Source organism: Galeopterus variegatus, unplaced genomic scaffold (assembly GCF_000696425.1).
Source record: "Galeopterus variegatus unplaced genomic scaffold, G_variegatus-3.0.2 Scaffold1031, whole genome shotgun sequence".
Lineage (NCBI taxonomy): Eukaryota > Metazoa > Chordata > Mammalia > Dermoptera > Cynocephalidae > Galeopterus > Galeopterus variegatus.
In genome coordinates, this window is record NW_007727142.1 from 369,447 (window position 1) to 388,543 (window position 19,097).

Here is a 19,097-nt window from a genome sequence, read left to right on the forward strand (position 1 = left end):
CTCCCACCCCCCCCACCCCAGCCCCTGGGAACCACTAATTAATCTACTGTTCTCTTGATGGGCTAGCCTGTCCTGGACACTTCGTAAATATATTACACAATATGTGGCCCTTTGTGTCTGGCTTGTTTCACTTAGCATGATATTTCTAATTTTCCTGCATGTCGTAGCATGTATTAGTACCTCATCCCTTGTTCTCCAAATAATATTCCATTATATGGATGTACCACATCATCAGTTGGACATTTGTGTTATTTCTGCCTTTTGGCTATTGTGAATAGTGCTGCTGTGTTTTGGGTTTTAAGAGGAGAAAATCTCAGGGGTTTTGCTCCAAGCGTTCTTCGATTGGGGGGTGGGAGACACAAGGGAGATTCCCCTTGGCCTGTGCCATCTTCCTACTCTTTTTACATTGGCTTCACTTCTTTCCTTTCTCCTTTGCTTTGTTATGGTAAATCCTTGTTTATTGCTGGGCTAGTTTTCTGTGTTGACTTACTTTTAAGTACATAGTAGGTAAAGCTATTTGAGGGTCCTGTGATGTTCATCACAATATAGCTCACCAGATTTCCTTTACTTGGTGTTGTATTTGGTCGCTAGTGACTCTCTCAATGGTCAAACAAATAAAAGCTCTTTGACTTTATTTCTAATTCAGACTAAATGGAGAAAAAAACTATTTAATATTTGAATGCAGTTATCAGAAACCCTCTTTGGGATCTCTAGAGTGAGTATTTATTAAATGAATTCTCTAATGAGCAAATTTAGTAACATTGAATTTTTATGATGCGACTCCTATTATAAACACAGTAGAGTCACACATCTGAAAGATACAAAATGAGTCTGTGGCTGACCAGCAGCTCTACAGAAGTCATTTATCTGGAGCAGTTTGCTCAAGCACAATTCTTCCAGAAGGCATTTATAATTACTGCTTCTCATTGCCAATTCCGGTCACAAGCCAATTTCATCTGGGACATACAAATCCAAGTGACAACTATCTCTACACATTTGAATTAAACTTGTATAACAGTCTTCTGCAGGACATGTGAAACCGAGGTAATTCAACTAGTATTTCATTAGGCTAACCTATTTTAAACTAAGATTGTAACCACGTAGAGTTTGGATTTTCAACCAAATACTTTTCATAAGGAATAGAATTTTTTATGAGCTTAGAACATTATATAACAAAGTATTTTAACCATAGCGAATAAATATTTCACAATGAATTGATGCTTAGACTGTGCATTTTAAAATGTTAAGTGGATGATGTGGTTGGGAGGGACCACAAGAAAGATCATAGTAAATTAACCATAAAGTTTATAGTTAGCATCAAAGTTTCAGATTATTTTTAAGACTGTTTTAATACATTTGGTTATATATGGAGGCAGCCCAGCTGTATTAACTTTCCTAATTAATGAAGAGGAAAATACTTTTTAAAATTCAGAGGCCCATGAATCTAAAATATATGTATCATGCCATTATTTAATTATCTTTTAAAGAATTGCTTTAATTAAAATAACATTTCATTTTCTGTAATTTTTCATAGTTCACATTCTATAATTACTATTCTTAAATTATTTAACAGTAATGAATTATTGAATCAAAATAAGAATTATGTTACTAGCCCCAACTCTTAGTCATTAGGTTTTTTTAACCACATGTATACAGGTTGAGTATTCATTATCCAAAACACTTGGGACCAGAGTGTTTCAGATTTTGGATTTTCAGATTAGGGATGCTCAACTTGTATTGATAAAGAACTTTAAGTGGGTCATACAGGATATTTCAAGATGCTTTTTAAAAAATTTACCTTTACTGCTTGATAAGAATTGGTAATTACTTTCGCCGTGTCAAAAAAGCAACACTGCTCTTAAATTCTTCATTATTACTCTCATTTTGGGATTGTCCATATTTTTTAATCTTTTTTATTTTGAGAAATGTTAAAAATTATAAGTACAGAGTAGGATATAACAAAAATTCAAGTGCGTTCTCACATTCCAAAATTGAAAATTCATCATATTGGCTTCTTTTTTATTAAAAAAAAAAATTAAACGTAAAGTTCAAGTCCCCTTTGCCTTATTCTCCCTTCCCTATAAGTAACCAGTAGTGTGTAGTATTCCAATTATTTTGTGTACTTTTATATCAAATACTTATACATATATATCATATACATATATACATCTGTGGCTAATAGTTTGTGTTGCTTTTTTAACACGTGCAAATGGTATAATCTGTGTATCATTGTGCATCTTGATTTTTCTATTTGAGATCTATCCACCCTGTAGATCTAGTTTATTTTTTAAACCACTTATATATTTATATCATAGGCTATTGAGGTTTCATAATACTATAAATAATATAACAGTGAACATCCTTGAACATATCTCCTGGTTAACATGTGTCAGATTCTAGAAAATATATAATTAGAAATGGAATATTTCTGTCATAATTAAAGCACATTTCCAGTTTTTCTAGATCTTGCTGAATTGCTCTCTGAAGTAGCTCAACAATTGCACCCTCTTTAGCAGTGTGTGAAAAATTTCCAGGTTCCCTTTTCCTTCCTTTCTTCCTCCCTTCCTCCCTCCCTCCCTTCCTTTCTTCCTTTGTTTGCCAATATTCCATGTTGTGCAGGCTCTTTGATTTTTGCCATTCTACTGTTATTTTCCTTTGTGTTTTCTTTTTTTATTAGCATATTCATTGTTATAAATCACACTTATTCTTTATGCCCTTATCCAATCTCTCCTCTCCCCCTTCCCCCTCTAATAACCATAGATTTGTTCTCTCCATCTGATAGGTTAACTGTTCCTCTGTTGGTTTGTTGTCTAGATGATCTGTCCAGTACTGAGACTGAGACAGGTGTGATCAAGTCGTTCCTTATTATCATAAATCAGACTCTTCTTCTGTTACTCAAGTGTGTTTTGTGGAGACAGAGGACCTCTTCCTTTTTTTTTTTTTTTTTTTTGAGAGAGTGACACTGGGGACCATCTATTCTGCCATTCTGACCGGAAGCCTCTACATTTTCTTGACTGAGTATTTGCTTGATTGAGTGAGATTGAGTATCTTTTCATATGCTTATGGTCCATTTGGGTTTCCTCTTTTATTTATATTCTTTGCTCATTTTTCTAATGAATAATTTGCTTATTCTTTTTGGTTCTATCATTAGTTTTTTTTAAGCTAAAATAACTCTGGGATGTATTTCTTAAAATACTACAGGTCCTAGTACATCATAGCAAAATACACCATATTAATCTATTTTTAGAATACCAATCTTTCATTACTATGACAAATATATAGAAGAAAGAACCTTCTGTATATGATATATAATAATAGATCCCAGATTATCCAAACCTGCAACTTAGGGTAGGTGAAAGCTCAAACAGCTGATACTAACTATTAATACTTTCTATTTTCACATTTCCTTTAATGACTGTATTTATTTTTTTCTGCAAATATTTATGATGTCTTTTCTAAATTCACTCAATAAATATTTATGCCTTTGCTTTTTCTAGACATATAAAAGCTTAGAAATGTCTATTCTAGCAGGAGGAATTATTGTGCATAAATAACCACATGACAAAGTGCCTTCGTAACAGCATAAAATATATGCCTGTAGTATAATTTTGTGAAGAGTGCTGTGTTGATCAGATCGCATTGGCTGTCCCAGCTCTATCACAGGAGCCTTATCTTGGTATCTTTGACTATCATATCTTAGGTGAAAATACTTCTTTGTATTCATATTGTAGGGAAGAGAACAATAGCCACTGAGCACCTATTACATACTCGACACTGGTGCTGGTAGATGCTTTCTACCCATTGATTCTCTTACTGTTCAATAGTGTTTTATTTTTCGTCTTGGTGGTGATGGTGGTGGTGTATTTTCCTTTGATTTGGCTTTAATTATTATTGTACACCTGAGTCTGTCATTAGGATGACATGTTCTAGTATTTTTCTATTGGTTTCCAGAAGTGGTTTGGGAAGACTTAAGCACCCTGCTTACCTCTATCTTGTCACTCTACCACTCCAAATGCACACAGTCTATGTAAAAACTGTGCTTGCTGTACAAAGACCACTAGAAAACACCTTTCCTCCAGCCCCACCTCTACCACCACTGTTTTGTCTCTCCTATCTGGAAATTCTGGAGTGGCTGCTATTTCACTCTTAGTTAATCACAAACATGTTACAAGAAATCATATAAATATTAATTCAAAAATTCTAGAAAACAACCTTGAAAAACATAGCTTCACTAATGTACTTTCTACAGGTAATGATTTTGGGGGGGAAAGTTTACCATTCCTTCATCTAATCACTTTAATTTTCATGATGAAATAAAGGAAGGTTGGTGTTAAACTCTCATTTTCATTATCATTTGGCAGGTTAAGGACAGCGGAAAGAGTGATGTGTATGATGAGATGTTTCCTTAACCCTTCGGAGAACTACCAAATACAGCTCTAATCTAATGATGTATGGACAAAATGTGATTATCTACCTAAAAGTGAGGGCCATCTATTCATGCATTTTCGGGAGTTAATCAGCTTGCTGTAAAAATTTATATGTCATGTCTGCTTGGGGAAAAGAAGCTTGACAAGTTTGCCAGACTTTGTAGTGTCTGAATTGTTATTATCGCTGTCCTCCCTGAGGCTTCGCGGTCTATTTAATGACAAATCAATCTAATCTGTTTTTGTATAGATTCTTCTATTCTGTTGTGTTATTCCACAATTAAATAGGCGGGGAAACACTCTAAAACTGAAGAAGAAAAAAGCCTGTGGGCTACAGATCTTCACAGCTAAAAAAAACTTACATTTAACAATTAATACATTTTAACCACTGTCAAATAGTTGCGATACAGTGTTTGGTATACATTAATGGACGGTTTATAATCCACAGAGGAAGGTCTTTAGGGTGTGTGTATGTGTGTTTATTTCTTCTAGCCCTTTTTTTTTATCAGAGAAAAACAGTAGCCAGTTATTATAAGATCCTATGATGTGTAGTCTTTGCTTCAGTCTACGTCAAAGGTTGATAGACTTCCCAGCTTTAGCTGCATTATCAGAAATGGGGCTCTGTGAGCCACAGAGAAAATCCAAGTAAAATTGTCAACCACGATACAAAAACAAGTGCTTAAGAACTACAAAATACAGATATTTACTGAGCAGCAGTAGCAAAATACTTTTCAGTAAAGACTTATTTGTAAGTAATAAGTGAAATAGTATTGTATCATTTCTTATTAAATAAATACAAAAGCAGAAATTACATTATTGAAGAGAGTAGTACATTAAGCATAAGGCTAGAAGTTAAAATCTTGGGTGAATTACAACCACTAACGAAATAATCGATCTTAACCAGTGATCATCAATGGCTGCTAAAATCATCAGCTGAAAAGGTGGTAGGAAGTTTTACAGTGAATGGATCAGGCTGACTGCACCTGAACCCACTGATCTGTCTTATACTAATATCATAAAAAAGAAGACAGCCAGAAATTATAGCTCCTGATGTGATGCAATGGGAAATATATAATGGCACCTACGATGTAGTCTTGCCCCAAAATTGCTCAGGCATCTAGATATAAATGCCAGTTTCTGGGAAGTATAAGAGACAGTGGAACATGTTAAATGACACTGTGTTGATGCATTCATTAGATCCTGGCTGGTGGGAGTTCTGCAGGGCAAATGAAAATTTCAAACAGTTAAAAAAGGGGGCGGTGGGCAAAACTACATTAAAGAGATTTTTAGAGACAGAGCTACCAAATTCAATGTGCAGAACTTGTTTTTGGTCCTGATCCAAACCAACCAATTGTTTTTAAAAATTAAAACAGGCAGTATGAATACTGACTAGATATTTGTTGATACTAAGAATTGTACTGTTAATTTTTTGGTGTGATAATATTTAGGTTATATTCTTTTTAAAGTACTGTATCTATATCTAGAGATACATCTAAAGTGGTTATTACCAAAGTGATAAGAAGTCTGAGTTTGCTTCAAAATAATCCAGCAATGCAGAGAAAATAATGGATGACAGTATAGATGAAATAAGTTTGACAACATGTTTACTTTTTTGTTGAAGCTGGATAATAAATACATAGGGGGTTCATTATACCATTTTTTATTGTATATGGTTTAAGTGATGCATAACAAAAAGATTAAAATGTTAGATGATTCAGGTCAGTTTTCTGGCTGAAATTATGTTTTGATAATTATAATTAGTTCCATTTTTGTAAAATTAGTTTGGTTATATTTCTTAAAATCTGAGTGGTAGATATTCTTTTCAAAAGTTTAAATAAGACCATTTATTGGCTCTGATTTTTAAATTGTATAGATTATGAATTTATATAATATGCTGCATATACTCCATAATGCCATTCTCATCAATAATGCTGACTCGTTATGACAGTGAGTAGGGAAGGGAGCAAAAGGGAGGAAGAATTAAGCTGCTGACCCACCTCCTCTGTTACATTGTAAACTGTTGTTCCTCTGTGAATTCATATTTCTTAAAAGAAGAATGCTGGACGTGAAATCTAGAAATTTAAGAGTCCTGACCAACCACTCACCTTGTCTGTTTACCATGGAGGGTGACTGTTCCACCTCAGAACAGTGTTTATGGATCGCCCACCATGTGTCAGGAATGCTGTTTTCAGAGACTTTACCCGGATCCTTTGTTATCATTATCATCATTCCTTCTCATTCTTTCTAATAGGCTTTTGTTCTGTTTCATTTCCCTATTCAGTAGTTTGGAAATTCTGCACACTTATGTGTGGGAGATAAATAGAGAAGAAAACAAAACAAGAATTTTCAGGAGGGATTTAAAGCGTTCCAGAACCACTTTCCTGGATTCCAGATGTTTTACTACATAGAAACATAGTGTATGCTAGGTCAAATAGTGACTGTATCCTTCTGAGCCCATCCTTTCTCCAGCACAGTTATTGATGGTCCTGGGTCAGTACTCTACCCTACATGTGAATTCATTTCTCCTTTAGCACTAAAACATCTATTTATGGTGCTTGTCTATGAATCAAGTGCTGAAAATGCTGTTACAATGAGAAACTGGGTTTTTTTCCAAAAAGCAAAGCAGAAATTTTAAAAATGTATTGTTTTTTTTTTTTTACACTCATAATTAAAAATAAGGTTTTTCCTAGAAATTAAAGAAACTTTACTGTATATAAAAGTTAAAAATAAATCATTACTCTGGATAATCAATGGACAGAAAGTGAATATTATTCTTTAGTCACACATCAAATTTGATAGTACCTTTACATGAGTAGCAAAGAATTGAATGTGAATAAATCATTTGCTTTTGAATCGCTAAGTAGGGTAAATGATCAGGGGAGTAAATGTTTAATAAATTTAAGCTTACGATAATCTTAAAACTCCTTTTCAGTAAATTTTTACATAGGCTTTTCAAAGCATTTTAAATCTTGACTAGTGTACAAAATGAAATCGTATGTGTCATAAACAAAACTATAAGTATGAATTTCAGGGTTTTGGATGCCAGTTTGTCTCTTAATATACATCTCTACAGCTTAGTGCCATGTTAATGCTATGCTCTAATCTCATGTAGTGCAGACAGAAAAACAGGACCCTTTTCCTGCTCCTTACCAGCTCCGGCTTTATTTAAAATTATAAGATTTAAATTGCTTTTTGCATTTCTAAAAGAAAAGAGTATGTGCTCTTTCTTTTTTCTATTTTAAATTAATTTTTTTTCTCTTTCTGTTCCTTTTCTTTTGGAGCTTCTGGCAGGATAGAAATGAGACAGTAGCATTTTGTTGGCCATGAACACAAATAATTTCCGCAGCTCATCTAGTTCAAGGCCGACCATTTGCCGAACTAGGATCCCAGCCCATGGCATAATACTTAGTTGGTTCTGGTGTTGTGTTTCACCACCTTTCTTTTTACATCTGAGTTGCTTTCACTCTTTCAAACATCAACTGATGTGTTGAAAAACCATTCCATTTTGATTTCTGCTTTAACTAGTTGCAACACCTGTTATGGGATAGGGTTAAACAGAAGTCATGCTTCCTGTATAATTTATGGGGATACCAGAGGGAACTATTTGACTCATTTTTGTCTAGTACTACATCCTTTCTGATCTTCCCCTTCCCATATGGTCTTCTGAATCTTTTATTCATAGATTCAAAGCAGTAGCACAAAATGCTTTTGTCAAAGACTATTTAACATCTTCTGAAATGTGTTCACCTCTACTCCCCCTGAAGATTACTTAGATTGTGTTTTCCAATCCTTTAATGTTTTTTCTGTGCCTCAAATAAGTAATTTTTACTTCAGGAGACTGGTCATAATATTATTTATTTAGATCTTACCTTTTCCTGGAATGTATTTTGGACAGCTGTTATAAGGTCCAAAAATATGGTAGGATAGCATGAGGGAAAAGTGGAATGAAGAATTGAGAAAAAAAAGTAGGACCAGATCACAAACCTCCAGTGTGCTGGGGTCTGCAGTGACCCTACACATTCCTACGGTGCTTGCCAGACACTTTTGAAATGGTTTGAGGCCTTGCCCTGCTCCATCCAGAGCAAGGTTATAGGAATGTCAAACAATTGCTTGAAAAGAAAAAAAAAAAAAGGACCAGGAATGAAACCAAAAATGTTTACCTCAGTGGCTGGCCACACGTTTTACTCAAACTTTCTAGCAGCCGATGGAAACCAGTATTGCACTTTTGTACTATCCTTTGCTGTTCCTATTGCTCATGATTTTTAAAGATTAAAAGTGTAAAGGTACATTCTGAGAGCATGGCAATGGTTTTCAGGTAAAGTGCCACTGAGAGGGAAATGTGTGTCAGATTCTAACCTTTGACTTTCCCGTCTTTCATGAAGTGTCAGGCTTTCCGATAGCCATCTTGTTTGCTCATTCTGTTGGTCGCCCCAGTGATTGGGCTTGGAGTGGAGATGGATCAGCACAGATCCATCTCTGCTGGTGGAAGGCAACTCAAGGCTCACGTCCTGTTGCTGAGGGGTCAGGAGCAGCTGTATTGTACATGAAGGACATCACTTATAATTCCAGTGCTCATTCTTTTCTGTAACCTCAACATCACCCCCTCTTATCACATAAATAATTATGAAGAGACACTTTGCCCTGTCTCATTTGTTATGCCTTGCTTAGTTCAAATGATAGGCGTGTACCATTTTCAGGGGCAAAGTCATAACACACACAAAAATAACTAAACTACAACCATGAGCCTATTGTCACCTTTTCACTCTTCCTGGCTGCTGAGATCTTGGGAAAGGCCTTTGGAAGAGAGGGAACTAATGGCTATGAAAAGCCAGAAAGAATTAATAAGTGGTCCTTTCTCAGGAAGAAATCAGTCTCAATCCAATGGAGAATTGCCCAGGGTCTCACAGAATGATAAAGGGAGCCTCAGTCAGTGAAAAATCATGAATTTGAAGGAAGAGTTTTTGTCATTGTTTTTGTTGAGATTATGAATGGACACTAAATAAATTTGTAAGAGGTTCCTAAAAATGTAGTTAAATACCAAGAAGGATTGCTTTCAGAGTATTATTGCTAAGAAATCCTTACTGCCTAGGCTAATGATTTTTCAAACTAGGGTCCTCAGAACCCCTTATGGGCAATAATGTGGTTGATAGAGATATGTTTGTCTTCCAACTCCTCTCTTACTCAGCTAGGCAAAGCAGCTGACCTTCATTATCTGTTTTACATATTAGCCTGCCTTTGACTTCCTGGACTACCCAGTGGAAGGATGAAGAGCTATTCACACTTGTTTGGGGAAGGATAATCACGATATATTGTTTGTCTAGCTGTTCTAGTTATTCCTACGGTAAGACAGAGCATAAGTCTCTAATGTGAAGGAGTTATGTCCTAGAAATGAGCTTCCTGTTTGCCAAACATAAGAAAACATAAGAAAAATAAAACTAGTTGTAACCTCACAGTTACCTATTGGTAGATGTTATGAGTTCTTGAAATATCAGAAGGTGGTTTCCAGCATTAGGGAGCCCTTTGTTCCATCTCAGTCTTCTAGACCCCACTTCTCACCATACCAGTTATGAGTATAAAACGAACTCAAGGGTATTCTTGTGGAGGGTCAGGGTAAGGAGAAATTTGACCTGCCCACCTAGGGAAAACTTTTAAGACCTGGGACTTCTACAGGCATTATATTCAAAAAGTGACATTTTCAACATAAATTCAAGAGCACTTAAGAAAGCTAAAGTGCCGAATGAACTTTACCTAGTCAAGAACTCACATGAAACTAATGGAATATTTTACAAATGCATTGAAAGAGAATGAGCAAAGTTTTAAATGTACTAATTAAAAGGAAAGACAAAGCAATACTAGATAGAAATAAAAGACTTAAAGTATGTTTTAATATCTCCTTATTATAATTGAACATTTAACTTAATTATAATTAATGAAGATATAGAAATGTAAGTGTTCAATAGAATGTATTACTCAGTTAAGGTAGCTTGTTTATTCCTGGTTAGATGCAGGTAGAGTTAACATATAGTCTCTACCCTCAAGAAGGCCATAGTCTGGTTATGGAAACAGATAGGTACTGCAATTATAATCATACAAAAAGTACAGAAATAGAGATGATTTGTTGGGCACATTCTTGACATAAAGGAGGAAGTGACCAACTCTCATCAAGCTTATTCTTGAAGGATGATTGACAGTCACCAGGGAGAAGACTGTAGATGGTAGGTCATCCAAACAGTGAGACACATCCATGCTCTACTCATAAAACAATTTCTAGAACAATTCATCCAAGTAATTCCTGCCAGTTAATACTAAGTGAAATTTTATTTTTATTTTTATTTTTTTTTGTTCCTGGTTAGATGCAGGTAGAGTTAACATATAGTCTCTACCCTCAAGAAGGCCATAGTCTGGTTATGGAAACAGATAGGTACTGCAGTTATAATCATACAAAAAGTACAGAAATAGAGATGATTTGTTGGGCACATTCTTGACATAAAGGAGGAAGTGACCAACTCTCATCAAGCTTATTCTTGAAGGATGATTGACAGTCACCAGGGAGAAGACTGTAGATGGTAGGTTATCCAAACAGTGAGACACATCCATGCTCTACTCATAAAACAATTTCTAGAACAATTCATCCAAGTAATTCCTGCCAGTTAATACTAAGTGAAATTTAATTTTAATTTTTATTTTTTTTTTGGCTATGGTTAATTTTTTGAGCTATTAATGAGGGTTGTGTTTGTGGATAAAATTTCTTAATGCAATAAATTTTTTTTAAAAAATTAGGCAGTAAATTTTACAGCTTGACCGTATTCTATCACTGGCTGAGACTTGGTTCTTATTTTTATTTTTATTTTTTTTTTGGCTATGGTTAATTTTTTGAGCTATTAATGAGGGTTGTGTTTGTGGATAAAATTTCTTAATGCAATAAATTTTTTTTTAAAAATTAGGCAGTAAATTTTACAGCTTGACCGTATTCTATCACTGGCTGAGACTTGGTTCTCTTTTCAACAGAGGAATAACTCTTGGATCCTGTCCCAATTCAGTGTGTCTTGTAGGAGACTGGAAACAGTAGCCTGCATGTACTAGTGATAGAACGAGCTCCATCTAGGCCTGAGAGAAGGTGAGGGGGGGTTACCCATTGGTGTCCACTGAAGCAGGCTGGCTCACACCAGACAGAAGAATCGAGAAAATTAGGTACTGATTTAAGTAGAACATTTTCCGAAAATATTCCTGTTTTATAGGAACTGATACAAAGTGAAGGTACACTTTATTAGAGCGTTCATTTTCGTGGGTATATGATACATACATTGTTACATGGTACCAGCATATACCATTCTGGAATTTGAGTAATTCTGAAAGAATTTCCAGACTGTGTTCCTGCACATTCTACCCCAAAAATAGCATTGGAAGTGTGAAGCGGCATGATGTGCAAGGCGACTGCAAGTAATTAGAAGTGCCTAGAATGTGGGTTTGTGTGGGAAAGGGCAGATGAGCAGGAGCCACATGGTAGAAGGCCTTCTGTGCCACACGAAGATGTTTGCATATTCTCCCTTGGGGATCTGTTATGCATTAGCAGCAGGAGAATCACATCAGATTTGAGTGTTTGAAAAATCACTGTAGTAGCAGCATGGAAGCAAGCCTGAAAGGATGCAGAACCAAAGCCAGGAAGACCAGTAAGGAGAGAGACTGAAAGAATGATCTAGCTAAAAGAAGATGAGAGGATGAAGGCCCAAACTGTATCAGTGATAGTGGGGATGAATTGAAATCGTGTGTGTTTTGAGCAATAGCCACATGCCAGATGCTGCCTTAGGTTCTGGCAACACTTTTTTGAACAAGGCAGACTTCATTGCCCTCTTGGAGCTTACACACTAGTGGGGAGAACAAACAATAAAATGACTCCCTGCTCTTCAGTTTGAGTGACTGGGTGGTAATAACTAAACGAGTCATAACCAAACATACGTGAGTCATACGTGTCAACATATTGAATAGGAAGTGTGTTGAATATCTGGTATGCAGTTGGAAATAAAGTCCACAGTTCAGGAGTGAGACTTGTGCTCTTTTCAGGGGACCTGTTTGTATTTGTTAGTTTTATGGTAATTACAATAAGGATTTTTAGTTACAAACAGAAGACTGCTCTCTGGATTGTGTGAACAACAAAAAAGTAACTTACTAAAAGCGTTTGGGTGTCAAGTCAAACAATCTCTAGGAAGACCAGAGAGCCAGTTTCTGAATCTGGGTGTCCAGGAACAGTTCCCACTGCCACCATTGTGTCCACTGCAAATGCTCAGGATACTACTGCCCTCCCTTCCCAAGTCCTGTGGATCAACCCGCACTCACTGGCCTACCCTCTGGCTGCAGAGGAGTTAAGAGCAGACAACTTTTGTGACTCATAATATGGGAAAATAAGGAAAGTTTTCAAAGACATTGCATAGCAGCAGTAAGTGTCCAGTAGAGATAATTTTGCCTCCATTTGTATCTGTGAATGAAAAAAATTTAATTTCACAAGTCTGTAGAATTTTACAGTAATTTACTACATATTTTTATGTAATATGGTAAAGGCATAGTGTCTTTGTTAAAACTAATATTTTTCACATTAAAATGGATTTCATTCTAAAAGGTCATTGATCATTAAGTTATTAGAATTATGTTATTAAGTTATTAGAAATTATGAATGTATCTTCTCATTGAAATAAGTTTTGGATGATTCCGTTTTTATATTTTAAAGTGCATTTCATATTCCAGTAGAAGCTCCTAGAATACAAGCTACTTGGCATCTTCAGAAGACAAGTAAAAGGGAAGTGGGATGCAGTCATCTGTGGGCACAGTACACCTGTAGACACATGACACTAAGTAAGACTTGGGGAAGCGTTTCTAGGAATAGATGGTTGGAGGGAGAGAAGAAAGAATGAGGGAAATAATCCTATGTCTAACATGAAGCTGACTCATTGTTATAATAAAAGTGGGTTGCATTCAGTGACTTAAAACAGCATTTCAATATTCCATGTATTTATTGTCCAGTCTCTCAATCTGAGTAGTGAACAATTTGAGAGTCATTTAAAGTGAGTAGTTCAAAAGGGAAATAGACTGTTCTGAATAACGTATAATGACCAGTTATTACATGTAATTGTAGAATTTCATGTGAAAGTATTTGGGCTGAATATATGGTCTTCAGAATAAACCATGGAACTTTTTACTTATTTTTAATCCTCATTATTAGCTTGTTTTCCTACTGATTTATATCTTTTTACCTTAAATAGGGTAAGGAAAAAAAAAATTTTTTTTTTCTTGGCGTTTGGCCATTATGGGACACAAACCCTTGACCTTGGTGTTATCAACACCATGCTCTAACCAACTAAGCTAACCAGCCAGCTTAAAGCCTATTAAATTGTATGATAATAACTATTCAGAGTAAGTGTGAATTCTCTGTTTTTTCATTCATGACAGAGAACTGAAAGTGACCTCAAATTATCTGTTCTTAGACAAATTTACTTACTTTTTTGTTGGGTGGTTGGCCAGGATGGGGATCTGAACCGTGAACCTTGCTGTTATCTGCACCACGCTCTAACCACGTGAGCTAACTGGGAAAATTGCTTTGACTGAGGCTTCCTATTGCCTTCACCTAGGAATGCCTTATTATATTTTGGTGACCAAAGGCCTTTTCAGAAACAGAAATGCTGGTTGCCTGATTGTTACACCAAGAGGCCACAGAAACTTCCTAACTAGACTGGGGGAGAATAAGTTAATCTGATCAGTAATAACCAATCATTTATATATATCTGATCTTTCAGAAAAATGAATAACTCGGTATTTTTTAGTTTGTGTTGCAACAACAATATATAGTGAGCATCTGCATGCCGGGCAACATGATAAGCACTCGACATAAAGAGTTGAGCAGAACAGCCACAGCCTTTGCCCAATTTGAGCAGTTAGCCAGAATTAAATTCTCTGATTTATAATTTTGAGGATTAAAAATCTTGAAAAGGTATTTTATTAATGTTTATGTAAGTTTCAAACTCAGAAGATAATAAACTTTCATGATATTCCCCGGAAACTTGAGATATATCAAACATTCACAGATGGCAGTTTGATTTACCAAGTATTTTAATTTTAACATAAAATTTCATTTTGATAGGAACACAAAAACAGATTGAAGAGAAATTGAAATTCAGTATAAGGAAGCACCTTTGGAGCCATGAGATAGTGATAAGCCACACTCAGGAACAAGATAAATGTCCTGTTACTGATATTTGACCCAAATTTTTGCTGTTTTCCCATAAGTCCCTTTTGAAATCAGTTGAGTGCATCAGATAAAGGATCATCACCTGCGCTCTGGAGACGATTAGCATTAACTGATTGACTCCATTCATTGGGAGCATGCCCCTCTGCTTGCAGCAAGTTCAAGGTCCTGGAATTGAGCTGCTGCACCTGGGGTGAAGAAAAGGCAAATCGCACACAAAATTGAAGTTCAGGGAGTTTGTGCTGAATCTAGGGTTTTCAGCCAGCAAGAGTTTCATTTACCACTCTATGACTTGGGAAAAATATTGAGGGGTTAACAAGAACTTAAAATTCTTAGAACTACAGCGCTAACAGGAATTGTTCCTTTCATCTGTTCCAAGTCCTTTAGAGGGATTCCTTAAGCCCAGAGTTACACACCTATTCTTTAAATTCAATAAGCACTCCAAAAATGCTTGAATGTGTTTTTTCTTATTTAAAAAAATGTACAAATGCTTAAAAAGAAAAAATTTTCATGGTCATACTCAAAGAAATAACTGCTAGCACTTTGGTTTTTATTTTTCTAGACTTCTTTCTAGGCATATATTGTTGTGTGTGTTTAATGCAAAAATGGGATCACAAGCTGTTCTGCCATACAGCACAGTGCTTAGGAGCACTGACTTTGGAATCATACCATCCTGGGTTTGATCCCAGCTCTTTTAGCTATCAGCATATGTTTCTTTATCTGTAAAATAAAGATAATAATGTACATATTCATAAGGTTGTTGTGAATAATATAAAGGACATAATATGTGAAGTACTTAATCTAGCATTTAATAAACGCTTAATAATCTAGTCTGGAGGCCGGCCCGGTGGCGCACTGCTACAGTGCGCCGCTTGGGAGTGCAGCGACGCTCCCGCCAAGGGTTCGGATCCCACATACAGACCGGCTGCTCACTGGCTGAGCGAGGTGCGGGAGCAACACCAAGGGTTGCGATCCCGGTGCCGGTCCCGGTCCAGTACGGGCGCAACACTGAGGGTTGCGATCCGTTGCCGGTCACGAAAAAAGACAAAAAGGAAAAAAAAAAAATCTAGTCTGTTGTTCCTGTATTTTACCACACTGTCCCCTTAGCACCAAGAGGGGTAGGAGAAGAGAGGGAAGCAAGATATGTTTTTATGCACAAATTTTAAAAATAGGTACTCTATAAATCAAGGAAAATATATAGCTAAAATTTTGTACTGGCTTATAAGACCCTATATTTCCAATATAAAGTTCTATGATATCATTTAAATTTTATAAGGCAGCATTCAATTCAAAACTGTCCTCATTAACTTTTGTGTCTATGTAGTATCTAATGGCTTCTTTTGAAAATAAGTAAAATAAATGAACTTTTTAACAATCTTTTTGGTTTTTGAATATGTATGTTGTATATGTAGTTTTCATATTATCACAGAAAAACAGTATAATGCATCATATAGTACTGTGAATATCATACTTAGTTGTGCTATTTTATTTGTCTTATTCAAGGAGAATTGAATATCACTTTATAGTTTGCCTTAATTTCCAAGTAGAAATACAGTTTTGTCCCAAATTGATATAGAAAGTTAAATATTGTCTAAAAATTAACTTCGTTAACAAGGGAACTTAAAATTTTGTTTTAGGTTTTTATGTTTTTATATAAATTAATGTGGAAATTAAATGTGTATATGCAAAACAGGTCCATAGTTAAATTTTATAACAAAGGAAATAAATGCTCCATTATTTCTTTCTTTTTCTCTAGCTCAACTGAGAAGTCCTTTCCTTGGAGATCAACAGGTATGATTTTCTACTACATTAAAAAAAGCTATGTTTTACACACACACACACACACACACACAAAAGCAATTACATAGCCTACTCCCTTAATTTACTATTTCTTGGTGAAATAAGCCAAGCAGAGCCTTTAATAGTGACAGTATTGAGCTACTTTGCTTTGAAGGATTGGATTTTAATTTGCCTAATTTTCTTGAACATTATTGAGTAGATTTGTATATGTCTGTAAAGAAAGTTAAAGCTCTGGACATTTTTAATATCAACCTATATCTGAAAATTTTCTTTTCCATCATAAGGAAACAGAGGTTTCAAAAAAGGTTATTATATAATCTGGGAAAGCAGGCTAATCAGGTCTTTCTTTTCAGAATGTTTCTCATACTCCAAGAAGAGTTGCCTACAATGTTCATTTTCTTTATGTAGCCACACGTAGAATATCTGGTAGCTTCTAATATAGTCTAATAGAGTCCAGTAGCTTTTAGTGTATTCTATCTGTTCTTTTTACCCTAATGTTTACTGCATAGGAAAGATGAATTACACTGACAGTGTCTGCCACTTTCACAGATATTTGATGTATTCATATTCAGTCTTCATTCAGTAAATGTTTATTGAGAACCTGCATCATGTGCCGGGTACTGTGCCCACTGCTGGGCAGACAGTGATGGACACAACACACATATGTCCCTGTCCCTCTCTCTCCCCCACCCCCTATCGAGCTTCCAATGTAAAGGACAATGCCACCAATGTTATAAATGCTACAATAGGCCTTGATATCTAAAAACTTTGGCACTTTTTAAACAAAGCTCGAATTGAGGAAAACTTAGATTACAAAACGACCAGTATCTGAGTTTACCTGAACCTGGTACCAGGATTCTGGTGGTGTTTATAGTGCATACGAAGTATTCTGTTTTACAAGGTATTTCTGTTTTATATTCCCAAGGAATGTAGTGTTTATTCAAACTGTTGATTAGGCAAAGACGTATGAAAAGCTACCTAACAGTAAGACTTAGAAACAGCAATTTAATACAAGGAAAGACACGGCATGAAATAATATGTGGTTAACTGCCAAATAAGTATTTTGTGGGAGACATTGTTATAAATGGACAATCCACTTCTGAGACAGCTCTGTGGAGAAAATGGGCCTGGGACCTTGGGCTTGACAGGTGGCCAGGCTGTGGAGTGGACATTGTCATTTTGTAATAGAGGAGACAACAGAAGTGGCACGTGGGAATATTTAAAATTGGTTTGGAGGTGCTAAGATGTACAAAGGCTTGAGAGTTGCACTGGGTCAAATTATAGAGTTAATTTTATTACCCCACTTTGTCACAGTGCTTAAGGTCATTACTGAGAGCAGGAACCATGTCTACTCTGTTCAACAAAGTATTCCAAGGACCTGTGGGTGGTAGACCCTAGGTAATTGACCACCTAAGTGAATGAATACATGCTTACATGAATGAAGAATAAAGCTTCTTTACCCTGTCATAGGAATGTTTGAGCTTCATGACTAAATCCTAAGCCCTTGGAAAGTCTTTTTTTCTCTCCTGCTCAGTGCCTAGAATATGCCCAGTCTTTATCAGGTATTAAAAATATGCCTAATGAATATATGGAGTGAATATTTCAATTTAATAATAAAATACATATTTGGGGGAAATATACACAAAGATGTTACAAGTTTTAAAACATCCCAAGAACTTTTTTGATTCTTAACTTGACTCACAATGCACTTGAAACCTTTACAGCCTAACAGGACATTTACCACAGTGTTGCAGTTCTTTCCTTCAAAGGTGCAAATTTGGTACACGTGCACTTAATGAACCTAATTTTTTTGTTTCCCTTATAGTTTTCTCTTTCTTTATATGTAATGTATAACATAAATTTATTATGTAGCTTTATTGAGATATAATTCACATACCATACAGTTTACCCATTTAAAGTATACACTTAAATGTTTTTTAGTATATTCAGAGTTGTGCATCCATTACCACAATCAATTTTAGAACATTTTCATTATCCCTGAAATAAAGCATGTACCAACAAGCAGTCACCCCCATTCTCTCCCTAAACCTACCAGTCTTAGACAACCACTAATCTACTTTCTTTCTTTTTGCCTATTCTAGACATTTCAAATAACTGGAATCATACAACATGTGGTCCTTTGTGACTGCCATCTTTCCTTAGTGTATTTTAAGGTTCATCTCTGTTGTAGCATGTATCAGTACTTCACTCCTTTTTGTGAACACTTTTTATTTATCCATTCATAACACTTTTATGTTCATATCCAAAAATAAACACTTTTTATTCATAACACTTTTTATTTATCCATTCATCAGTTGGTAGACATTTAGGTTGTTTCTACTTTTGGTTGTTATGAACAATGCTGCTGTGAACATCCATGTACAAGTTTTGAATATATGTTTTCATTTCTATTAAGTATATACCTAACGGTGGAATTGCTAGGTCCTATAGCAACTCTGTGCTTAACCTTTTAAGCAACTACTAGATTAGTTTCAAGAATGGCTGCAGCATTTTATATTTCCACCAATAAAATTTAAGGGTTCTGTTTTCTCCACATCCTCTCCAACACTTATGTTGATGGTGGGTTGGTTGATTTTTAACCTGTACTCGGGATAGTAGGCTGTTTGAAGATAAAGCCG

General features: G+C 35.5%; 1 protein-coding gene across 6 annotated transcripts in view; it reads left to right on the forward strand.

The window, feature by feature from the left end:
- PKP4 (plakophilin 4) overlaps nucleotides 1–19,097 on the forward strand; it is a 235,230-nt gene that overhangs the window by 145,465 nt on the left and 70,668 nt on the right. For all 6 annotated transcript variants that reach the window (XM_008574306.1, XM_008574309.1, XM_008574307.1 and 3 more), the window contains one exon: nucleotides 16,415–16,449. In XM_008574306.1, the coding sequence (XP_008572528.1) occupies nucleotides 16,415–16,449 (35 nt within the window). The remainder of the gene's footprint in view (nucleotides 1–16,414; nucleotides 16,450–19,097) is intronic.